General features: G+C 37.4%; 1 protein-coding gene across 1 annotated transcript in view; it reads left to right on the top strand.

The window, feature by feature from the left end:
• Nucleotides 1-26,984, top strand: part of LOC101599825 (ABI family member 3 binding protein) — a 257,292-nt gene that overhangs the window by 38,180 nt on the left and 192,128 nt on the right. Inside the window, exon 2 of the mRNA XM_045148002.1 lies at nucleotides 17,262-17,441. Within this exon, the coding sequence (XP_045003937.1) occupies nucleotides 17,262-17,441 (180 nt within the window). The remainder of the gene's footprint in view (nucleotides 1-17,261; nucleotides 17,442-26,984) is intronic.

The following is a 26,984-nucleotide window of genomic DNA, read 5'->3' as shown; positions in this document are numbered from 1 at the left end:
CTTTTTGTTGACATAGGACCTTACCTTGTGGCCTTTAACTGAACTCAATATATAACATAGAATAACCTCATACTCAAAATCTTACTGCCTCAACTCCCAAGCACTGGGGCTTAGATCCATTTTACTAGACTCTATGGTGTCTCTTCTTGAATATGATTCCCTTTTCTTAGATTTCAAGTTTCTCTGAAACCTCAGCTCTTTCATGAGTTTTAGATATGGGACAAATTTAGAATTATTTGCTCATTTTTTTTTTGGTTGGTATGAAGCTGGGTATGATGTTCTTCTAAGCTCATTATATGTTAAATAGAAGCTAGAAGTTCCATGCTTTTGAGATGTTTTGAAACACTTTTATATTATATTCCTTCTTTAGAACTTTAGGTAAGCAGAAAACATTTATTACATGGTAAGATTATTCTGGGTAAAAATACTGTATATTGCTTGGCCCTTTGATTAAGTGCATCTTAGGAGAACGTTCTTCCTATTGAAGTGATGTACAAAGCAAATACTTGTTATTCTGGCTATTGCTTTTTCTTTCTCTGTGTTTCTTATACCTTTTCTCTCTCTCTCTCTCTCTCTCTCTCTCTCTCTCTCTCTCTCTCTCTCACACACACACACACACACGCACACACACATGCACACTCACACACACACACATTGTTTCTTTTCTCAGTCAGTTTACATTTGTAGCACCAGTCAAGTGTTTCCCAATTTGAACTAATTTTATGAGAAATCTTATGCATACTAATAAGCACATAAGATGAGTTCCAGCATAATTTCCCTGCATCATGAGCTAAGCTGCCTGCAATGGGGCCCAGGACTAAGGTTCCCACTTAATTCTCCCTTGGCAAGAAGCTTAACATCCCTGTGCTTCAGTTTCTTTTGTCTGGTTTTCCCCCTTTCTCACTAGTGGCTCTTCAGTCTCCTTTGCTAATTCGTTCCCATCTTACCAATGTCTTAAACTGGAGAGTCCCAGGATTGAAGGATTGAGACTTTGGATCTCTTCTTTTGTACTTTCTTGCTCTCTCAATGATCTCATCTAGTCTCATGATTTTAAAATTATCTGAACACTAACAAGTTGAAATTATGCATCTACAGTCATGACTACTCCCTCAACTTCAGACCCATTTAATAAATTTCTTATTCAATGTCTCTTGGCTTTCTCACAACTAGAATTTAGCATTCACAAAATCTGCTCCTAGATATGGGCTATTCCACACTTTCTTCTGCTATAGTCTTTCCCAACTCAGTTAAAAATAACTCATCTTTCTGTTCACTTAGTTCAAAATATTGATATCCTCTGTAGCTCTTCATCTTTCTCTTTTTTTTTTTTTTTTGCTCATGTACCTTCCACTTGATTTCTCTACACTTTTCATCTTTATTTTCAGACTTTATTAAGAATTTTGAAATCTGTTTTAATCACATTCTCTCCTATCTATATATAAATTATAATTATTGCTTACTGAGATTATTGCTATGCATTCTTAATAGCCTTATTTTTCTTTCAGAATATTCTCAACACAGCACTATGAGTGAAATAAAATGAAATCATAGCTTGTTATTACTGTAACTCTTAGAATGAAGGCCCGCATCCTCCAGTGCTCTATGAATTTAACCCAGGTGTCTTTGTTGCATCTCATGATTTCTTCTTCATTCGTAATATGGAGCTATAATAACCAGACATGTTCCTTTCTGGAATTTGCGCTGCATGTTTGTTTAGCCTAGATGTTCTTCCTGCACAATCTGAATGATTATCCATCATCTCTTCTCTTTCTTCAAGTGTTTATCCTAAAGTGAAGTTTTCTCCACTTATCAAAGTTTGTGTGCCCTCCCACCCTTATCCTTTCTGGAGGAATCCTCTTTAGTATTTTCCACCACTGCAGTAGTCAGGGCAGTTAGATTATGCCTTAGTAACAATCCCCAAATCTTGATGTCTTGAAAACAGCAAAAATATACTTCTTGTTTAGTCCTATACTGGCAGATCATAACCGAGTTTCTGTTTTTATAGTCATCCAGGACTGAACCTTCCTCTGGTCAATTTCTTCCCTATAGGAAAGAAAGAATGAAGGATTTTGTATTAACAGTTTAATGTGCTGACCTGAAAGTGACATGTTTCCTTTTTGTGTACAACCTAATATTGAGAATGAATTACATGGGTACAAGTAATTTTGCATAGATAGAGATATACTCCTTTCCATGTGCTCAGAATAAATACTGAGAAATAAGAATGGTACCTGATATACCATGCCTGGTTTATTGTTTCTTCATTTATCTTTTCCCACAACATAAGTTCAATGACAGTGTTGTTCTTTGCGTGTTTGTTCCAACTTACAGAAGAGAGCTTCATTTGTTTTAGCTGTTCAATACAAATTTTTGATTGAATTAATGACTGAGTTTTTATCATAATTCTAAGGGGAAAATGTGCCTACCTATCATCCCTATTGATTTATAGATAGATGAAGAATGCAAGGCATTACAACTAACATTATTTGTCATTTTAAAATATTTTTTTATTAATCTGAGAGAGAGAGAGAGAGACAAAGACAGAGAGTTGGCACACCAAAGCCTCCAGCCACTGCAAATGAACTCTAGATGCATACACCACCTAGTGCATCTGGTTTTACATGGGCACTGAAGCAGCAAATGCCTTAACTGCTAAGTCATATCTTCATCCTTATTTACCATTTTTAGTATTAGTCTTTGAAATGAGAAGTATAAAAATATTGCCAAAATAATACACCAGAAGAAAATAATTTAAGATATTATTAAAATGAGAAATAAAAAGGTCAACTATCTAATAAAAAATCCAATATTTTCAGGGGAAAAAGCCTGCACAATGACCGTGTTGCAAGAGAAGACTAGATAAGCATAGTCATTCTTGACAGTAAAGTTCATTGTCATTGTTTTAGAAGTCCACTCATAGCCAAGAAAGGAGAGCTTCTGGGTCTAGCCTGTGCCCTGCCTTGGTGGTGCTGTTATGCCATGCACTGAATGTAGTATTTGAACCGTTGTCAGAGATAGGGCTATGCTTTCTTTTAATGCTAAACCTGTTGTTTTGCTGGACCGACAGGAAGCACCTTATGCCAGAAGTATGCAGCTTGCACTGTTAACATTATAGACACTACTTCCTGATGACATCCATTCTGATTGCTTTCTGTGTGGCTGTGGAGATTTTACTGATTTAATAAGAGAAAACATGTCTTGGTTTCCATGTATAACCCTTCGCCACTCGAGTTTTATGATTCTGTGAAAAATAAAAGTAAAAAATAAATTGAAAGAATAACAAGCACATTTGCTTTTTCCCTGGGCTTGATGGAAATGTGCTATTGCTAATGATAAGGAGAGGTTATTAAGTAGTCCCCTTGTGTGATTTGTGTCTTATAGAGTTATATGTCAGTCTATCTGGAGCTTCAGTTGGGGCCCATAATTGAATGTATGAGAGGCAGGGCAGGAGAGGCTTCCACCTCACAAGTACTAATGCAGAAGGACTGATACTTTGGCATCCAAACAATTTTTGTACTAATTTTGTACATTTTTGTACTAAGATTATCTACCATGACATTTATAACATAATTATTTGAGTCTGGTTTTGTCTAATTTCATGTGTTTTTGAAGGTGGTGTCTGAAACATACCATAAAGTGCCTAATTTCTTTAACATTGTTATTTATTATTAATTCACTTATTTAAATGAATTAGAACAATGAAGGAGAGAAGAAAGGACTAACATTGAAGTAAAGGCTACCAGGGAATAGCCATCATAAAAATAAACATAATGAAAGGAATTTAGGGAAAGCACCCAAGTGAATATAATCCTCAAATTGATTATAAGTGATTCTGTGGTCAGGGATATTCTGTCCAGAGGGCAATTCCAGAATTTGATGATTCCTAGCTCTCTTAATCCTGTTTTATATTTTTGCCAAAAAGAAAACACACCCAGAGTTGTTGCCTTGTCAGTCTAAAGTTAATGCTTCCTGTTTGTATTACTGATTCCAAATTTGAGGTTATTATACCACATTAGTGAATAACAAGTCTTTCACATGACCAGTGAATTATTTCTGAAAGACAAATATCTCATGTTTATTGTGCACATGTCATGTTTGCAAGGAAAGTGTACTGATGAACACCAGAAATGTCATGCATAGGATCACTGTGCTCAGGCCTTTCTTAATCAAACTTTAATTTAGGAGGGAGCAAGATAATTCACTGTAAAACTTAATCCACAGTCTGGCCTCAGCGTATCTATCCACTGTCATCAGAAGAGGAAGAGGAAAAAATTATTATTTTCAAGTTCCTTCCAAACTATAAGGCTCTAAATGTCTAGGAAAATGATCCTTCCCCTTCTATCAGACTGAACTATGTGCTTTTTGTAAGTATGTTCAGAGTTTACTTTTATATAGGCTTTTGCTTTGACCTTTTTGAAAAAAAAATCTTTTACTTGAGTGGTCTTCCAAGTGTCGCCTTTTATTTGATATTTATTTTCCAGGTTAAGCTGAATCTACTTCTTATCTATGGACATTTCTCAGCAGAATAATCTCTAATTCCTCTAAATTCAATAAATCTCACTTGTTGCATTGTATAGTCTCTAACTGGTCATGTCCTCTGGGACAAAAATTGTGTCCCTCACTCTGAGAAATATTCCTAAAAGTATGTTGCTGTATGTCTCAGCAGCACTCTTTTCCTTTGAGAAAATAATTTTCTGCTTGTAGCTGTTGATGCTTTCCGACGGACTCTTACGAGACATGACCACTCTTCCTTCAGGCAAGAGGGTGGGCAGTGGGCTAGCTTTACATGTACACTGCAGAGCCTCTGCTCATATCATGATGTGTTTAGTCTAGTCTTTCCAATTTGTGAGCACAGCTCTTTTCACCCTTATTCTTCGAGTATCTTGTTTTTATTTAGTGTTGGCAAGGAAGGGAGACAAAGAAATGTAATGAACTAGTATTATGGAATGATTCACCTAGAAATTGTGGCTAGGTTAGATGAGAAAGGTGATGAATTTTGAGTCTAAAAATGGTTAAGTATTTCCAGGGCAAATCTTTGGATATTGTATAGGCATAGAGGAGACAGCCCAGAGTTTGAGACTGGGGAAGTGTCTCCTCCAAGAGCAGAAGAGGCCATCCTACACAGGAATTTGACAGAGTGTCTGTGGAATGAAAAGAATCATTGATGACATCCAAAGAATACAGGATGAGGTTTAAAATTTAAAAATAGAGAGAATGAGGGGAGAAAACAGAGTGAGCAATCCACTCAGAGGGGTTAAAGAGGGGCTAAGAGGGCCTCACAGATATAAAGGAATGTTGGTAAAGGAAATATACAGACTTTGTAAAACAGAAAGGCAATTCAGGCTTGAGGTGGTTTTGTCTTTATATCCTCAATATCCTATATAGGATCTTGATCATTGTTTTCTCTCTCAAAATATTAAATTATAAAAACTACTATTCATTCTTTTTAATTTCAAAAATCTAAGTATTACATGTTGGCAGGCCACTCTATAGCATTTTATACCAAATTATAATTAAGATACTTAATTTTTTTTTTTTTTTTGTTTTTTTGAGGTAGGGTTTCACTCTAGCCCAGGCTGACCTGGAATTCACTATGTAGAATCAGGGTGGCCTTGAACTTATGATGATCCTCCTGAGTGCTGGGATTAAAGGCGTGTGCCACCATGCCCAGCTGATACTTAACTTTTATAGTATAAATATAGTATCTATGTGCATATCAATACTTTTTCTTAAAGTTTACATATCTTTGACAGTATTTTTTACATTTTTGGCATAATGTGATGTTTTAAAACATGTATTGTTGTAAATGACTAAATTAAGCTAATTAACATGTTAACTACTTTTATTGTTTTTTAGTAAAATGGCTTTTATTGAAACAAAATCATTAGGCTCTGAACTGACCCTCAGTGAAGTGGACAAGCTTAAGTAGGGAGACATATAAGAAGAAAAGTCACATTTTCCACAGAACCTTAGCTCTTTAAAAAAAATATATTTGTATCTATTTGAGACATAGAGAAAGGGGCAGATAGAGATTGAGTATGGGCTCACAGGGGCCTCCTGCTACTGCCAACAGACTCCAGGTGCGTGCTCCACTTTTTGAATCTGCCTTTATGTGGGTCCTGGGAAATCAAACCTGGGATGTCAGACTTTTTAAATGAGCACCTTTAATCACTAGGCCATCTCCCCAGCTCAGAAGCTTCACTTTTCTGAATGAGATCCTCTGAACAAAGCCTCAGGATGACAGTGAAGCAATGTCCCTAGCATCTTCACATTTGTTCTTCTCCAAGATGGGTGGCAGCTTTTCAGCAAAGTATGAAAGGTGACTCTGCAAGGAATTCAGACCATGGTACATCAGAGAGGGTGGAGAAGTAAACTGGTTTTTGTGTAAGATGATGATGGTTGGCTTCTGATGTCATCAATAAAAGTATCAACAGTTTAAGAAGCCTGGAGCACTGTACCCAGTGTTTAGAAACCAAAGTATTACAGTAAGCTGAGCTCATTACTACTGAGCACCTGTGTTTTGATTAAAGCTTTGGGTATAAAGGAATTTTGTGAGGAGCAAAGGACTGGGCTTTGGTGGAATGCCAAGTTAGGAGAACCAAAAGAGGAGAACTAGGGAGAGGGATGGAGATTTCACATAAAAATGAAAACATGGGGCCTGGAAATGTGACCAGGCAGTAGATACTTGCTTAGCAAGCATGAAGCCTTCTGTTTGATCCCGACAGTAACAGAGCGACAGAGAGAGAGAGAAGCACAAGTGCATGCAACAGACAGACAGACAGACATATCCTGGCTTTGTGTCACACATGGGGTAAAATTATGGTGTGTAAGTGTCCTTTGTGTTGGCACATACATATATATGCACACTTAGAAAAACACTTGCATTAAGTTGCTCAAAGATTTTAAATATCATAGAGAAATTATGAGGAATGAGAAGTTTAAACAAATGTCAAGCATAATTCTCCAGTTTCCATTAGACTATCTCTAACCGCTTGGAATCATTAAAATCATGGAAATTATTCTAATGCTAGTGTGAGGAATAGTGGATGTTTTTAGCTACTCTTTTGTCAACAGTTAGTATGGTCAGGAAATGTTAAAAATCAGTCTACCACTGTACTTTGGAGAGGACTTGGGAGCACCCTCACATCCTCAGTTGTATTTAATGAACTGGAATTAGTGTCCTAGTCCCTGGACTTTCTGCCTCAGATCTATGGAACTGGACATAATTATGGATGATGCTATCACACACCAAGAATAGGAGAGACATTATAGAAATAAAGTGCATGCACTTTTTAATGGTTAGAGTCCTTGGAAATAACCTCCCACTCAGAAGAATGCTTAGGAGAATGATAATGTGAAATGTTATCTGAAGTCTATGGTTTAAATTGCTTTTAATTTACATAATGGATAAAAAGAATATTTTAACTTTGAAGACATTTTGTTACCTCATGCCTTATATATTGTCTTGTGAAATGAATGAACACAGATAACACCCTAACACTCATCTTCACTTTTCCTCTGACATTGCCATCTTCTTGATCTCAGGACAAGCCCTTCTGGACATTCAAACCAGCTCTATGCCATTCCTCACCACCAATGCTGGATCAGTGTTGCTCTGAGTTACTCAGCACATGGCTCACCCCTTCTGTGTAGAATGTAGTCAAGATTTTATCTTGTAATGCTATACAATTTCTTTGCACAAACATATTTGCCTTAGCATGAATTCCTATTTAGTATGTTTTCCAGTTAATAAAAGTGTGGTGGTCTGGAAAGGTGGCTTAGTGGTTAAACGCACTTGCTTGCAAAGCCTGACAGTTTGGGTTCAATTCCACAGTACCCAAGTAAAGCTAGATGCACAAGGTGGCACACATGTCTGGAGTTTGTTCACAGTGGCAAGAGGCCCTAACATACCCATTCTCTCTTTTTCTCTTGCAAATAAATAAAAATATTTTTAAAAGTGCTGTATGCGTTTGTTAGTTCATTTTTAATTGAATAGTCTATACCAGGTTCTGCAGTAGGGACAGTGTCTGTATGTAACTTGTAGTTTAAACATACACTTATCTTATTTATAGCTATATTTACAGAATTGATTTTTGGATGAAAAATTCAAAGTACACTAAATTCAAAAGGACCTTGAAATAAGACCATGTAAGTAATAATTATCAATGAGCTATCCAGTTTAAAAATTGATTTTCTCAAACTACTTCATTCAGTTATCCCAGCAACTCTGGAAGGATAATGATGATTAATCCTTTTTAAAATATTTTATTTATGTATTTGGGAGAGAGAAAGAATGAATATGAGTGTGCAAGGGCCTTTTGCCAGTGCAAATGAACTCTAGACGTATGTGCCACCTTGTGCATCTGGCTTACATAGGTTCTAGGGAATCAAGCCTGACTCCTTAGGCTTCACAGGCAAATGCCTTAACCACTAAGCCATCTCGCTGCCCCCATAATCCTTTTTCGTTGTTGTTGTTTTTGGAGATAAGGTCTCACTTTGGCCCAGGCTGACCTGGTATTAATTATGTAGTATGAGGGTGGCCTTGAACTCATGGCAATCATCCTACCTTTGCCTCTCAAGTGCTAGGATCAAAGGCGGGCTCCACCACACCTTTTTTTTTTTAATTATTTATTTATTTATTTGAAAGCGACAGACACAGAAAGAAAGACAGATAGAGGGAGAGAGAGAGAGAATGGAATGGGCACGCCAGGGCTTCCAGCCACTGCAAACGAACTCCAGACGCGTGCGCCCCCTTGTGCATCTGGCTAACGTGGGACCTGGGGAACCGAGCCTCGAACCGGGGTCCTTAGGCTTCACAGGCAAGCGTTTAATTGCTAAGCCATCTCTCCAGCCCATAATCCTTTTTTTTTAAATCAATTTTTAACTTATTTATTTTAGAGAAAGGAAGAGAGAGAGAGAGAGAGAGAGAGAGAGAGAGAGAGAGAGAGAGAGAATATGCAAATAGGCACACTAGAGCCTGCAGCCACTACAAACAAATTCCAGATATATGTACCACCTTGTGCATCTGGCTTATGCAGCTCCTGGGGAATCAAACCTGACTCCTCTGGCCTTGTAGGCAAGTGTCTTAACTGCTAAGCTATCTCTCCACTCCTCCAATCCATTTTTATAGAGGAAAAAGTCATGCTCGATAAGTGAATTGTTTATGGAACAAAGGGAATTGTGGGTTTATCTTGGGACTTCCTCGTGGGTTGTCTGGCTCCATCACCACTTTCTGGGACATATTCCCTGTGTCCTTCTCTCTAAAGCACTACTGCTCATAGGGCTGGATGAAGAAGCTTAAAAACAAAGAGTTATCAGTGCTCCATCTGCATGTCGTGCTAGCCATGATCTTACAAACATCCAAGCCACGTATTCAGAGGCCATATAAATTCTATATGACAGATCACAAATGGGATTAAAAACTCAGCTCAAACTTTCTAAACTAATACTTTATCTCTAAAATGAATCCCAACTTTCAAAATACATTCATGTGTGATTGTTTTGCTTTGCTAACTAACTGAAATGATAGAAGATTAAATTATCTACTGTTGGTGAAAATAATCCCTATACCCTAATTAAAAAGTGGTACAGTCATTCAAAATAAGGATAGGTAGATATGTTCATGTTAAGGAAAATCTAGATTATAATAAAACAACACTTACATATGACAGTTTAGAAAACAGGGCTGTATTCAATCTATCATTCATCTGTCTGTCAATCAATCAGTCATCTACCCATCTGGACACAGATGCATATGATACCCAGAAAAAATGTTTGGAGAGACCCATAAAGAATATCTACAAAAAATTCCTCTACATATTAGATAATGTATGTTAGGTAATTTTTTAAAACTTCTTTATAAGTGGATTGCTATTATAATTTTTTAAGGGAAAAAATTCTTTTTTTTTTTTTTTGGTGCGGGGTACACAGGGTAAGAGATGTAAAGTACCACCAGCCAGAGATGGACAGTGAAGTGAAGTGGTCTGGTGAAGACAGAGTAAGTTGTAAATAGCAAAATGTCAAATCCATGCCAATAGAGGCGACTGAACCATTGTGTTTTATTCATTTAGCTCTTGGCTAAGAATAGAATTAACACTGATTTAAATAACATATTGGGTGTGCAGGAGGGGCCAGTACTGATAGACTTCCATTTACACTGTCATCTATAGAATATCTTTCGTGCCCTTCATCTGAACACATCATTTTCTTTTACGTAAGTCTTGTTCTGCATATATTACTTACATGCCATTAAGAGATTGTGAGCATAATTTTTACCATGTGGCTATTTATAATTGCCTGATTTAAACTCATTTTTCAGTATTTGGTGTGTTCATTTGTGTGTGTTAACTTAGTGCAGGCCTGTGTCTGATAGTAATGGGTCTTTTCTACAGTTTATAGGAGCCCTGCATGAACTGACTCCTCTGCCTTCCCCACAGCTTAATTCTATGCTCCTTGACCATTGCATCCCTGCCACACTGACCTTCACATGTACCGATGGCTTTCCCCTCAGTGCCTCTGCTCGCAGGACTCCTCACGCTCAAGAGCACTGCTCTGGCCCTCTTTTCCTCATCTGCACGTGTCCTCTGGCTAACTAATTCCTGTACATTCATTAAATTTATTGCCTCTCAGTGCACAGAGCTATGCTTAATACTGAACCACTTAGTGGTATAATCTTGAAGGTTTACTCTGGAAATCCCTTGTGTTTATTCCCCACTTTGTCCCGTGTTTGCCACTTTCTCAGTATCATGGCTTCTACTACATAGCAGTCTTGATCATATCAACCTCAACTTCTTTTCGTCCCCTACTGTGTCTCCTAGCATTTGTCCCTTATCATTTTAAATCATTTCATCCCTTGTTGGGTGCTTACGTCATCTGTGTCCAAGCGACAATCTCATGAATGGAATGGATAATTCTGAGAATACCTAAAGACAACTTCACTTCTTTACTTCCAAATTTGGAAGTTGGAGTGGAATGAATAAAATTAATTGCAGCTGCTATGTTCTAAATATGAGAAGAAGAAAAAGCATCCTCATATTTATAATGGGTTGTTAATAATAATAAATAAATAAGAAAAAGGAACATAGTTGGTATGTACACATCATGTGTTAGTACCTTCTTTTCCCTCCTCCATAATCCTACTCCACAGTGGGCCCTCCCCAGTGGGGTTGCAGGTTTTCCCCATGGTGTTGGGGGTTATGCATTGTGGGAGCAGCAGTCAGTTATCGGGGGAGGCAGTGTCTCTGGGCAGGACCTCCCAACCTGCAACTCTTACAGTCTTTCTGCCTCCTCTTCTGCAAAATTCCCTGAGCCATGGTGGGCGTGTTTGAAGTCACTTCAGTGATGGGATCTTAGGAGCCTCTGATTTTGGCTTTGGTATGTGTTGAGTGTCCTCAGGTCTGTCTCCTTCAGGCTGGTGCTGCTTGTTAGACTCACCATGGTAGCAGCACTCTTGTTCATCTCCCCACTCCTTCTGTGGTTTTGTCTGGGTCCTTACTGAGGAACAAGGGGGTGATTTATCTCCTGAGGTCACCATATCTTCTGAAAAAGAAAAACAGATTCTCCCACAGAGAATAAAGTCAGCATAGGTTAATTTGTATAAGCATTATTAATTTGAAGAGAGTTGGAAGTTAACTCTCCTTCAGCCAAAGCCTAGTGGAAGCTTGACATTCCAGAGCATAATCTTTGTCTCCATAGGATTCAGACTTGGCTCCCTGTTGCAAATATGGGATCCTTTCACTGAGTGGATCTCTTAGCCAATCAGAAAGCCATTAGTTGCCCACCAAGGCTGTATGCCAGCAACTCAAGCTGACCCAGGTTAGGATTCTCAAATGAGTGAGAACATGTGATCTTTCTGTGATTGTGTTTGTTCAGTGAGTATGATCTGATCTAAGTGTACATACAAGTTTTATACAGACTTATATTTTCATTTATCCTTAGTATAGTAGGTAGGGAGGACCTGGGTTATTAAGTAACTTTCTAAAAGTTTTCCAGCTATACCATTTAACACTCATATTAAAAATTATGAAAATCACAGATTCTGTTCAACACATTATTCATTTATTAGTATTTTAATTTTAGGCATCTTATACTGCTGTATTTTAAATTTTTATTTTCTTTTTTAAAATTTATTTTTATTAGAGATGGAAATACTTAGTATGTAAACAACACACGTTGTTACCATCCTTTCCCTCATCCCTGCCCCTTTTCCAAAGATGCCTTCCTCATTGGGGATGCAGGTCAACCTCATGAGGATTGTGGGGCAAGCATTATGGGGGCAGCAGTCAATTATGGGGGAAAGGCAATGTCTCTGTGCATGATGTCCCAACTTGTGGCTCTAAAAGTTTTCCCTCCCCCACCCCTGAAAAATCCCCTAAGCCATGTTGGGTGCATTTTAAGTCTATTTCAGTGATGGGCTCTTAGGAGCCTCTGGATCTCTGCTTTGGTAGGTGTTGAGTGTCCTCAGTGTCTATCTCCTTCACCCTTGTGCTGACATCAAGTTCACTGAGAAAGCAACATTCTTTCTCATTTCCCCAATTCCTCTGTGATTTCAGCTGGGGCCATCGTGAAGTGTACTGGGTGATTTGTTTCCTATGGTCCCGCTCCCATCTGAAAAAGAAAAGTAGACTCTCTAATGGAGATTGAAGTCAGCACTGGTTAAATTGGATAGTCATTATTAATTTAGAGAGAATTTAAAGGGTGTAGATCCTCTTGTATGTCAATATTAGTCGGAGCTTGACATTGGAAAGCAAAATCATTATCTGGATATGATTCTGATTTGTTTCCAGTTCCAGATATGGTTTCATTTCCACTGATTTGTTAGCCAGTCCAAGAGCAGTTGGTTACCCATAATGGCTGTGTGCCATTATCGCACTGTGTGAACATCATGTCAGACTGTTTGCTTCTGAGTAGCTTAGACTGTGTTGCTCAGACAGATGTTGGCCACTTTCTCCTGGTAGCTCATGAACTGTGTTCCAGCACTAGATGGGATAATTGTCTGGTGAGTGGCTCTCTTCCAGATTCCAACCATGTCTCTCCATGGTCCATGCCATCAGCATATGGTGTCTTCAACATTATTGTCTTACCATTAACCTCTAGTGGGAAATCAAGTGCTCTGACAGAAGTCTGTCTTGTTTATTTTAGAAAACCTTGTAGGTCTCTCCTATCAACAGCTCATTATAGTTATTAACTACATCTTGGTACAAGGAATTACAGGGCAGTGCCAAGGGAAAAGAAAAAAGAAAAACAGAGAAAAAAAAGAGAAATAGGAAAAATTTAAGGTTAGGCCTCATCTTACTCTCTCCTGGACCCTTTGATTCAGGTGATCCCCCTAAGGTTCTGTTGAGGGTTCAACCTTTTAGTCTAATTTCCAGGATATAGAATTCTATGGTTCAATTTGAGTTCAGTTGTGTTTCCCCACACACATTTTTCTCCTCCCCCAAGCCTTACCCCCCCCTATTGTCCAAGCCTCAAAATGCCATTCAGGCATGTCAACAACTCAGCCTGACCCAGGTTAGGAGCAACCACTATGAAAATCAATATGGAGACTCCTGAAAAGGATTAATATAGAGTTACCAACAGACCCTGTTATTCCCTTACTGGGCATTTACCCTAAAAGCTCCACATCTCAGCTCAGAGATATTTACTCAACCATGTTTATAGCTGCTCAATTCATAATAGCTAAGAACTGGAATCAACCCAGTTGTCCATCATTGGATGAATGGATAACCAAGATGAGGTATATCTACACAATGGAATTCTACTCAGCAGTAAGAAAAAATGACATAACAAAATTTGTAGAAAAATGGTTGAACTTGGAACATGTCATACTAAGAGAACTCACACAATCACAGAATGACAATCATTGCATAGTCTTAATTTTTATTTTATTTTGAAAAACATTTTATTTATTTATTTATTTGCGAGAGAGAAAGAAAAAGAGAGTGGCAGATACATAAAAGCAGAAAATGAATACACCAGGGCCTCTAGCCAGTGCAAACGAACACCAGATGAATGTGCCACCATGTACATCAGGCTTATTTCTGTAGTAGGGAATTGAACTTGGTTCCTTTGGTCTTGCAGGCAAACACCTTAACTGGTAAGCTGTTTCTCCAGCCCTAATTTTCATTTTATTGATGACTAATTATATTGGCCAGGAATAGATAAACTATGACTTGTGGGACAAATCCAGTTCACTGCCTATTTTTATAAGTATGGGTTGCTGGAACGTAGCCAAATACAATTGTTTGTATGAAGTCTGTGGCCTCCTGTGACAGTTGCAGGATTGATTAATTATGGCCAAGAACATCCAGTCTGCAAAGTCTATGATCATTCAGATTTGATCATCAACAGAGAACAGTTGATCACCTTTATGTTTAACATTTTTATGTGATTTGTGGTTGCCATATGTCTCCTTAAGTAAGAAATATATTCAAATAGGTTTAATACATTTTACCCTTTTTCATATTTTTTTTATTTTATTAACTGTAAAACATATTTAGGGCTAGAAAGATGGCTCAGTGGATAAAGTGCTTACCACACAGGAGTGAATTCCTGAGTCTAGATCTCCAAAGCACACATGAAGCGAGACCTGCATTAATATATGGTCATAAATACAAGTATTTGGAGACCAATTTGGTGGGTATATTATATGCATTTAGCCAGACAACAGTAGTAGTTTCCCCCTAGGGCTTATGATCTCCCCAGCCATAGGTTTTTGACTATGTTTTCAGTACCAGGTATGAATTCCCTCCTATAGAGCAGTTGTTGTTGTTGTTCATTGCTTTATTTTGTCATTATTTTGTTTTGGTCCTGGGGGTAAAATCCAGAGACTCCCTCAAACACTGAGCTATGTGCTCATTCTGGGCTGTTTCTTTACAGAACTTGACTGAAACTATCCAGTCTCTTTTAGCAACCACAGCAGCCTGCCTTCTCTGGTTGACCAGAGGCATTTGAATTTATAGTGTTCTCTATAGCTTTGTTTCTGGTTTCCTAGCATCATCTCTTGCTTTTAATGTTGGGAGGCATACATTTAATTTTAAAAAATAAAAGTGGATTCATTCTAATTTTGTTTTGATGCCTTTTTACTCTTATAATTTTACAGCAGCCTTTGAAATATTTATAGATAGCATGGGGTGTTACAGAGGATTAGAAAGTACTGTCACAGTGCCAAGCATCTCCTTTTCCAATACGCAGTTTTTCTAAGGCATACTAGTCTTGCTTCCCAAAATACTTTCAGTCTTTGTTAATTTTTTTTCTCATGCATGCAATAAGATGTTTTTTCCACTGCTCTTATTTCTTTGTAGTGAACTGTTTGTTGGGCAATATGTATGCCATTATATTTATTAGTGCTGCATTAGTTAAGGTTGTATTATAGTGTATTATTTTCCATTTTACCTGCCTCAACATACTACCCAGAGGTCGAATTATTAGTAATTGTTAAAAGATAACTGCCATTACATTACTTGGGTCCCAAAACACCACATCATAATAATTCATAGTAAAAACTATGTACTCTTAAAGCTTGATTTTAATGTAGGATGTATAGAGATATAGCCCCAAAGTATTGGAGAATTGTCCAGGAGTATAAAATGTCATTGAAGACACATCAAAAATATTCATTTAGAGGAACATTTGACAAATTTACTTGGATTAAAACAAAAGACAATGTGGTGGTGCACACCTTTAATCCCAGCACTTGGAGGCAGAGGTAGGAGGATTGCTGTAAGTTCCAGGCTGGCCTGAGAATCCATAGTGAATTCCAGGTCAGCCTGGGCTACTTACCTCAAAAAACAAAAAACAAAAACAACAAAAAAGACAAGACAATAAAAACAATACTAAAACTTGTTTAACCTTTTTGCTAGCTGCATGCAGGTGTGAAACAAGGACCATCCATGCACTGTAGAATGTGGGAGATTATCCTGGACCAAATCTAATGAGATATGTTGAAAAATAATAATAGAAGAAAGGTGTGATAGAAAAATAAGGAGCTGATCCTAGTTATAAATAAATATCTGGGGAATGATCTTAGAAGACAATGTTTCTGATATTCTACTGAAAAGGGATATTTCTGCATATATTACTCTTTTTAGGACATTTTTATCATGCCACTTAGAAGAGTAAAAGGAATTAAAATTTGGAGAAAGTAGTGCAGCGAAATGTGAATTTATCTGAAATGTTATGTTATGTTGTTTCTATAACCTCCCAATAATGCCATCAAAAGATTAATTCATTGATAAATTCAAAGCCTGCATAGTCTAATAACTTCTAAATGACTTGATGCACCTGCCTGGGACCAATCTTTTAACATATACAGTCTTTTGGTGTCATTTCATGCACAAACTATAGCAATATCTACATTGATCAAGAATGTTCTCTCTGATTATACCTGAAGTAAAATAGGAGCCAATGTGTACCAATGTGAGAATCGATACTGATATAACTTTAGTAAGAAGGAGAATGTGTTAAATAAAACTGTTAATGTGTTCCCAATGGCAAAAACATTGAAAAAATATTTAATCTTTGGGGAATAAGGATAAAATCCAAACTCACAAAAAAGCATTAAGCCATGTATTATATAACCTCTTCTTTGAAGCCTTGCCCAGAAAACATACTTCCTCAATGAAATAAGAATAGTCACACTACGTGGGATTAAAGAAAGCTTGTGTGGGTTTTTGACAGCTCCGAGTGGCCCTGAGCTCTGCGTGTGGGGATAAAGAACAGCACAGGGAAGACTGGGCTCCTTGTTTTACCATCTCAGTTACCCCTACCCCAGAAACCTTCCTTCTTCCCTCCCTTTCTACATTGCTTAATGGCCCAGACTTCTGAGTGTGGGGCTGAAGAACAGCATAGAGGAGACTGGAGATTTTTGAGTGCTATAAATCAATTTTACCAATAATAAAATTTATGATCTTTCACCACACTCTAGAAGTGTATGTTAAATAAAGGTACTGGCCAACTCCGAATAACCAAAATAATCCTAAATTCTACCTTCCAGGTCAATAACAAGATTATCAAGATGTATTTACCCCAAAATTTTACTTCTTAGTCTGCTGTATATGCTATTAAGTTCATTTTCTTTTATTTTAAAATTATCTATGTTTTGAGCAGTTGGGTGTTTGTGCTAGGATTTTTGAAAAGAAAAGGAGATAGCATGCTTTCAAAGAATGATGTCTCTGGTGGACAAATTTTGCTGGTAGATTTATGAGATTAAAAAGAAAACAGAGATGAGGTAACAGGTATTTGCTTTATGGTTCCATCCTTAGGTAAGAAGCCAAGCCTCAAAGTGCATATCAACACCACGAGTGACTCGGTCCTCCTAAAGTTCCTGCGTCCAAATCCAAGTGTGAAGCTTGAAGGTTTTCTTCTGGGATATGGCAGCAACATGTCTCCAAACCAGTACTTTCCTCTCCCCACAGAAGGGAAATTCATGGAGGCTGTAGTCGGTAAGGTGCTTAGGGATTAAACTCAGAAAGGAGGTATAGGGTAATGGCTATAATATGGTGCACAAATTTTGAAGATAATAAACCCTTGTCCTGCATCTTGGGTAATTTGAATATTAACATTGCAATTCATCTTCTTAATTTTGCAATCTATAAACCAATTCTTATTCATGTCAAAATTTTTTAAGTATTTTACTTATTTGTAAGGGAAGAGAGAGAAAGAATATTAATATGAATAGATGCTCCAGGGCCTCTAGCCACTGCAAATGAACTCCAAGTACATGTACCACTTTGTGCATCTGGCTTTATGTGAGCACTGGGGAATCAAACCTAAGTTGTTAGGCTTTGTAGGCAAGCACCTTAACCACTGAGCAATCTCTCCAGCCCTTCATGTTAAAATTTATATTGCATGCAGAAATAAGTATCTTCACTTGTACCTATAATTCCTGCCTACATAATTTAATGCATAAATTAAACATAACAGAAATGCCTTGACTTCAGCCCTAATATTTTGTTTACATGCACTAATTTTACTTCTTGATGTCTTTATTTTATTCTAGAGAAGATCATTACAGATTTTTGTGTGTTTCTTCATCAGATGCTATCTTTAAAAAGAAATTAAAACAGTGTATTTTTTTAACTTTAGAGTATTTTAGGCAAAGAGATTAAAGGCTACTTATATATTATAAAATTTCTTCTTTCTCTGGAAATGCATCTAAAATATTAAATTGTAATTGATATTCAGAGACATTTATTCTACCCATAACTGTGGGCTAACTCCACAATACATGACTCATATACCTCAACAAGGAGGGGCCAAGGGGAGGGGTAGGTCACAGATGAGCCTAATAATAGTACCAAACTGACTGTATTTGCTGAATACAAAACTAATTAATAAAAATTAAAAAATTTAAAAAAAAGTTTTACCTTTCCTTTTATCTACCTTTTATTTTCATTGTGGTTTTTGGAGGGATTGGATAAATTGTCATTATTATGAATTGGTAGTTTAATAAGCTCCAATGATACTTTGTTTTAGGAACAATAAGTTTTTTATATTATAAAAAATTATACTAATACATCATCCTTTCCTTACAATGCTCCTTATCTAGCTTAAATATTGCTGTTCATTTACTTTGGCTAAGTATTAAACTGTGAACTTCTTAAAGTCAAGGTTCTCTCTTATTCTTTGATTATTCAGATTGAAATGATTCACACTGAGTGGACATTAACAAATATTTGTGGCCTAGAATATAATAAACTTAAATCTGTGTAGAAATTTCAGGCTTTAGGATACCATGGTAAATTATTTAAGCCTTGTTATCAGGTAATTCAATAGCTAAGCCATTCAAGGTAGATAACACAGGCAAGTATATTGAAGAAACTTAAGAGACAAGATTCCAGAGCTGTTAGAAGTTATTTCATGTAGCATTTAAAAAACTTCAGTCTGTCCTTTAGATCAATTATTTCTTTTTATTAATCTCTTCTATTACTCCGGTAGAAGCAGAAAATACACTTTTACAAATTTTCTTTTCATATTTCTTTAGGATAATAAATTTGTGTGCTTTTGTTTTTATTGAAGAAGGGAATTATATTCTAAGTCATGTGTTGTTTTTAGTTACTTAAATTGATTGTTTATAGTCCTCCATGACTGTGTTTGCATTAATTATTCCTAATTGATTAATCAAAAAGTACTTTCTTTCTGTTGCTCATGCCACAAATTTCCATAAACTTGGCAGCTCTAAACGCTGAAAATTTGTTATGGTATAGCTGTAAGTCAGAGGTCTAGCATGAGTCTCTGAGCTAAAATGAAGGTGAGGGCTGGGTTACATTCCTTCCTGGAGACCCTGAGGGGAGAATGTAATTTCTTGGCTTTTCTAGAGTCACAGGTGGTCTGCATTCCTCTTCTACCAACAGGTCAAGCTCTCATATCACATCACATCACACCTCCCTGCCTGTTATTATCCTATTCTTTAAGAACGCTTTTAATTATACTGAGCCCATCTGGATAATCCAGGATACTACTATCCCTAGTTTTAGATCAGTTGATCAGTAACTTTAATTTTCTCTGCAACCTAATTTTATTTTGCCATGTGACCCCACAAATTCACAGGTTGCAGGGATTAGGACCTAGCAATTTTGAGAGGTTGTTTTCCTATCTGTCACAAGCTGCCTATTTGGAATTTGTGGCTCAATTGCTTTTCTGCCATTTGGTTATTATAAGGTCCTTCTCAATTCTCATCTAGCCAATTTCTTTTCCACAGATATGTTGTTGGTAGATCAGTGAATTCATAATTGTAAAATAAGCAATTGAAGAAGTCTCTTGAGTGAAAGGTACTATACAGGAGCAAGGAATTTTTATTTTTTTGTGGAAATAAAAGCTTCCTTACAGACCTACTCTTCCTTCCTGTTGTTCCTCTTTTTTAAATTGCACTAGACTATACCCAAACACAATAAATTATTTTCATTTTCAAAACGAATGTTATTGTGCCACATTGCCTGACATATTTCAGTAGCAAAGTGATGTGTTTACCATCATATCTCATTTGTGAAATGAAAACTTATTGATCACTCAGATATATTTGAGATAGTTCTTAGTGTTGTGTGGATTGATACTCTTACAAATCGTTTATGAGTCTGTATTTAGTATCTTCCTATTGACTACAGACATGCATTTTTCAAGTTTCTGTTCTTACAAGCAAAAGTAAAAGCAACATTAAATATTTCATTTTTCCATTTGAAAATTAATATCCAGATAAAGTTTCTGTAAAAGCTGATCTATGATTTTTGGTAGAACCAGGCATGGTAGTTCACACCTAGAATCACAGTAAACAAGAGCCTCGGGTGGCAGGATTGCTATAACTTTGAGTTATCCTGACCTACATAGTCAGTTCCAGGTCAGTATGGGCTCCAGAGTGACACTGTGTCTCAAGAAAAAATTAATAAATTAGTTAAAGAGTAGAAAATTGTAGTATTTTCCCAGGTTTCCAATAATAAATATTAGTGGCCACAAGAGCCTTGAAATGATGTGAAAAATATAATTCACATTTAATAGACCTTCTGGGTTTCTATTTCATCATTTTTGACTCACATCCTTAATGTTCTTATTTATATTTTAAGTGTTTGCTTTTGCTTTTATGATCAGCTGTCAATAGTTTTGGAAATGTCCAATAAAATAAGAAATGAGAACATTCTCAAAATTAAACTTCAAAGTCTTTCACTTTATGACATTCTAACAATATCTGAAAATTCTGGTCACAGTTGTTATATTTTTCATAATAAAAAACACAGTATTTGTTAATTTTAATGAAGTTATACTTACCACAACCACGAATTCTGACTGAAGAGTTTGTCTTCCAACCAGGTGTTAGGAATCCAGAGAATTTAGTAGAAGCTTGTGTTTTCCTACTCATATTCTTGCAGTGGCTGCCCCTTGCACTCATTTCGCTCACAGAACATATTCCTTACGCATGATGTGGGCCTCCCAGAGCCTCCATCCTGCCTGTGCCCTCAGACTGGCTCCAGGGTTTGTACTCCAAGTGCAAGGCTGTTTATCTGTAGACTCTGCCCTGGAAAGAGCCTTGGCCAGATTCTGACAGTAATGTTCTAGAAAAGCTCACCTTTTACTTGAGAGGAAGCATGATGTGGAGGAACAATACCTTGTATTTGGAGTGAGACAGAACTCCGATTTAAACTGAACACTGCTGCATACTGTGGAGTAATTTTAGGTTAGTTGTTTAAATCTCTGAAGTTCATCTTTCTTGAATATAAAATAGAGGATTATCTTTCAAAAGCATTGTACAGACTGGATAAATTAAGTACAGCTGGAAATGCAGTCTCTAGGCTGGAAGATGCATCTTCTATTTAATTTGTCATTTGCTACTGTAACAAGTTGAGTGGTCTTGGATACTTTGCCTACTTGGATACTGAACTTTGTCTCATTTGCTAACAAAGATTGAGCTGAGTCTCCACTATAGTTTGTTCTGTGATTTTTGTGCTTCTTTTCAGCAGTAGTCCTGTGGTTTTGTTTTTGTATTTGGAGTGGGGTGATGAGGCCAGAATATCATGGTGGTAAATTAGTTTGGAAGAGCTATTAACTGAAAACAAGTTAAATATATTCATCTCTTTGTAACATCACAAATACATTTCCTAGACAAGGACAACTCTCAAGATTAGGAAACAAAAAAGGAGAAGCAATCTCTAACCTGGTACACACCCATCTCCTATGATCATCTCTCTTTTTTTTTTTTTTTAATAAGTAGAAACTTTTATGGACGCATCATGTGTTGCACCATAATTTCCCTCCTTCCTGCCTTCACTCCACTCAGGGACCTCCTTAGTGGGATTGCTGTTCTTCACCATGGAATTGTGGATTATGAGTTGTGAGAGCAGCAGTCATTGGAGAGGACTGCAATGCCTGTGGCTCTCTTGATGCTCTTACATTCGTTCTGCCCCCCTTCCACAAAATTGCCTGAGCCTTGGTGGGAGTGCCTTAAGTCTACTTTAGTATTGAGCTCTGAGAAGCTTTGGGATTTCTGCTTTAGTGCTTTTTGAATGTCCTCAGTGTCTGTCTCCATCACCCTGGTGCAGGTTGTCAGGCTCGCTATGGAAGCAGCCCTCCTGCTCATCTTACCAGTTCCTCTGTGGTTTCACCTGGGTCCTGGCTGCTGCGCTGGAGGGCTTCTTGTCCTGCCAGGAACTTAGATAGTTATTCTTGTCTTGTTGATAGATTTTGGTTGTTCTTGGTTCTTTATGCTTTCTGCAAAAGCAAAACAGATTCTCCAATAGAGAGTGAGATCAGGATAGGTTAAAGGGAATAAGTATTGTTAATTTAGAATAATTTTGATGGGTGTAGCTTCACGTTTGGACAAAGACTAGTGGGAACTTTTCACTGGAGTCCATGATTCTGGTCTCCATAGGATTCTTAGTTCCCAATTCCAGCTATGGGTTCCTTTCCACTGAGTGAATCTCATAGCCAATCAGAGAGCCATTGGTTACCCACTTAGACTGTGTGCCACTATTGCACAGGTATGTACATGTTGGCAGGCTGGTTGCTTTCATGTGGCAGTGTCCCTTGCTTGCTCACAATATTTTGGCCATCCCTCCCCCAGCAACTCATGTAGTTCTTTTCAACACTATATGGGATAACCATGTAGAAAGTGGCTTCCTTCCAGATTCTAGCCTGTGCTCTGTTGGCAGAATGTAGTGGCTTCACAATGGGATCTTACCTTTTACCTCAGGAAGGTAATCAAGTGTTTTAACAGAAGCCTGTCCTGTTTTGGGGACCTTATAGATCTCTCCAATCAATAGCTCTGTGGGTTGTAACCAATTTATGTTACTGAGGGTTGCAAGCCAGATCCAAATGTTTTGTGGTTAGCCTTCATCCCACCCTTTCTAAGGCCCTTCTTACCAGTTATCCCTCCATGCTCCTGTTGAGGGTTATATCTTTTAGTCTGCTATCTGGGATGAAGGTTTTTATGTACCAATTCAATTTTGGATTTGGTTTTGTATATATCTCCCCCACCCTCCTGTTCCTTTTCCCCCAAACCCTCCCATCCCTCTGATTACCCTCAAGTTAGTTACTTATCCAGTATGCCTGCAACTCAAGCTATTCCAGTTTAGGAACCACAGATGAAGGAGAACATGTGGCATTTGCTTTTCTGTGCTTGTGTGAGTTTGCTTAGTGTGATCTGTTCCAAGCCCAACCATTTTTCTACAGATTTTATCATTTTTCCTTACTGCTGAATAGAGTCACATTGTGTATATGTATCACATCTTGATTCCATGATCGTTTTTTAATCATCAAGCAGGGCTTCCTATACTGATACTGCCTCTCAGCCTTTAGTAGATACAGCTGACAGGCACTTCTTATCATCTCATTGCTGTGAACACCCAAGAAGAATAAGGTGATTCCCCAAACCTTTAGATTTCATACTTTCAGATCTCTCATTTAATAAAGCAATTTTTAGCAATAACACAGTAAGAAATTTGGACCTACTAATCATAGATCCAAAACAGAGTACTATTATTTCATTTACATAACTGATAATAGATTAGCAAGCTTAGGTCACTGATGATTCTTAGTTTAAAGTTTCCTCTTACCTTTATTCTCAGGGGAAAATTAATTTTCAAAAATCTTTAATAAATCTTATTCATATTGATTGAAATGTGACAAAATTCTATGTTTTGAAATTCAATACACTCCATATTCCTAATTTTTACCCTTAATTTTTATTCTGTACAGAAATCAGGAGGAAATGTGTAGTTTTTCCTCTGTCATTCCAACTTACAGCTTTAGCTGTACTTTGTCTTTTTCATAAAAATATTGAAGTAGACATTATTCATTTACTTTTAGTTTTTCAAGCTAGGGTCTCACTCTAGCTCAGGCTGACCTGGAATTCACTATGGAATCTCAGGGTGGCCTCAAGCTCATGGCAATCCTCCTACCTGTGCCTCCTGAGTGCTAAGATTAAAGGCGTGTGCCACCATGCCCGGCTATATTATTTATTTTATAGAAGTGTCATGAAATATAAAATGGAGACTTCTACTGCTTATTATACTGAAGGATATAAATAGTAAAAGGAGAATGTGGTTTTAGATTAATTGGAGAAAAGTAGCTAGAAGTAGAGGTTGACAATGATTGAAGGAATTATAGAGGAAAATAAATAGGAAGGTTAAAGAAAACTGGTGACAAAGTGGCAGGATAAAGCAACAGAAGAAAATGATATAGTGTGGCTTAGAGGCCTGTTTTAAAAATAGACAACAATTTCCCTATGCTTTGATAAAGATAACATATTTTCAAATTTTTATTTTTTTCTACTGGATACAACTATAGTGTTTTCATTGTTTGACCTCACTAAACAATAAAATGCCTTTAAGTCTCTCTTTTCTTAGAAATACAATAATAAAGCAAGTTCATAATATTTCAATATAAAGCACATTTTAAATGTATTTTACTAGGTACTAAAACCAAAAATTTAACTTCTTAAAATTTATTCTCAATTATGTACTAAACTAGTCCCCTTTGTCATGGGCCAAATGGATATTTGTTCTGGTGAATACTATCCCAGATTTATTGCAAATTTGCTATTGAGAGGAAGACTTTAAATGGAAAACAGCTGCCCGATAAATTAGAAGGCTTGAGGGTTATCTAGAGAATGGATATTCAGGTACTTATTTAGATATTATATTGCCCTTTATTTTTAGGCGTATGTCTCAAAACCAAGGACTATACTCGTTGATTTTTTTGCAATTGTCCATCACACTATTTCCTTTTACATGGTTTACTTTAATAGGACACTCCGTGTTCTTTGGCACATGATTCACACCACTTGCCATTGCTGTAAAAGCCTGTGTTTGGTTATATTGCTTTGTATTGTTGCCAGATTGGGTTATGTGTGTGTGTTCCTTTGTGATTCATCCCACCAGCCTGATATAAACTCCCTAGGGCCACAGCTGAGCCTCAACTTCCCCATGCACTTGATGGTCGGAATTGATATATCTGTAGCTGGCCCCAGTTCTCTAGGGACTGTTTCCTGTCAACAAAATAAAGTCTTTAGTATCCTATAGTAGAAGTCTCTAGAAGAAACATTCCTCCAAGTGGGTTTAGAAGTTGATTTTTATTAGTGGTAAAAGCCTGGTTTGCCAAGAAAAGTCATACTTTAAACCTACTTTTCTGGCATAATTAACTGTGTTACCATTTCTCTCAGTAATATTCTAGTTTAATTTGAAAGCTATCTCCTTTATCAACATATGGGGTAAATCTCAATTTCTCAACATGATCTACAGATCTTTCCCAATATGATCCCTTTCTTTCTGACTTTGGAAGCACCTTGCATTCAGAAAGAAGGAACAAAGTGAAGGGAGGAAGTTGGCCATGTGTTCACCTCTGATGTGTTGTACTCGCCAGATGGGGTGCATGGCAGATGGCCGGCCAATGTTGCAGTGGAAATAAAGACAGATGTTAAGAGACCCGTGGGTCGCAGGCTGGTTCTAGAGCCTGAGTGCTTGGCCACCATTCCACAGCACTTTTCCTCATGGCATATAATTATTTTGGTACTTTTCAACTCTGTTGAAAAACTTATCTTAAGGAATTATTCCTGGCCCCATACCCTTGCATAGTCAGGTTCACTAGAACATTTAAGTAAAGAAAAAGACTTGCTGACTTGAAGGTTGACATTGGATACCATCTGAGAGCTAATGTGACTACAGTTTCTTCTTTGAAAGAAACATAACCAAATAAAGTTCTGATTTTTTTTAATACTCCTTCTTGGAGAGATAATGTTACACATTTTCTGAGTTCATGGGTAATGTGTTTATGCACATAATTAGGTTCTATTTCGAAAGCAGACCATTGCCAAGCCTTAAAATAGTTAATACTCCATACTAAACTTCTCTGTGGGCTATACATATAAAACACAGGCAAAGAAAGGACTGTAGTCAACAAAGCCAGCAATTTAATATCTAACTGGTTTTCTAACTAGGAAAGTATCTGTTCTAACTGTTAGGGCAAGTGAGAAAATTTATCAGCCTGTGAAAATAAAGCAGGGTTACCTTGGAACAGTGAAAGGAAGAGGTGTTCCAGATTCTATGCCCAGATCATGGGAATAGAGGCAGCAGATGGTGTCCAGTGTGCAGGGAGGGGGAAGAGAAAGATTGTACCAGTGATGCCTTCATGAGTAGGTGACCAGTGACCTCACAAGACCCTGTATAACTGAGTTTCTATGAGCACATTCTCTGAGGGTCTGGAGTCTGGGCTCTTTTGCTTTGGCCTTCCACCTACCACACATCCTAGTTTGGTGCTCAACTGTATTGTTCCCAAGACTCTGGTACCCTTGCAGTCTGACTGGTCTGCCACTTCCCACTCCTATCTAGTGACTTCATCTGGCTTCTTCCTCCAGCAGGAAATTTGGTGTGGGCTCAAGCAGGCTGAGATATGTACACACATAACACCATAGTGACACCTAACAAGACACATGGGCAATAGACCTTATATAAGCTGGCAGTGCCACTGAGCATCATTGTTGTTTTAGGAGAAATCAAGTGTCACTCCGACCTGCAGTCAGGTATACTGTATGTTCTGTTACAGTGGTTGCAATCACATGAAGGTCTATGGGTTGTAGTGACAGACCTGTGGGAAGGGAAAGTTAACGTTTTTATTATCCTAGATGAGCAATTTGAGAGATAAGAAACTTTGATCTTAGGTTTGCTACTGCTGATAAACATTCTTAGTACATTTTCTGTTGCTATAACAGAATATCTAAGACCGGGTAATTTATGAAAACAAAAGATATGATTTGGTCCATGGATGAAGAGGATAGGAAGTTAGGGACTGAGTAACTCAATCTCATGAGGGCCTTGGGCTTCATCTGACATGGCAGACATGTGCATATGGCATCACATAGTAACTGCATGTATGAAGATAATTAGGCATGTGCAAGAGAAAGCATATGTGTGAGGGAAAGCAGAACTTTCAAACTCACTTTTGACCCACTAGTATTCCTATGAGGCCCTTCTTCCTTAGAATGCCACACTAAGGAATTAAGCTAA

The sequence above is a fragment of the Jaculus jaculus genome, chromosome 4 (assembly GCF_020740685.1).
Source record: "Jaculus jaculus isolate mJacJac1 chromosome 4, mJacJac1.mat.Y.cur, whole genome shotgun sequence".
Lineage (NCBI taxonomy): Eukaryota > Metazoa > Chordata > Mammalia > Rodentia > Dipodidae > Jaculus > Jaculus jaculus.
The sequence above is the reverse complement of the archived record's forward strand: the minus strand, read 5'-3'. Positions and strand labels throughout refer to the sequence as shown.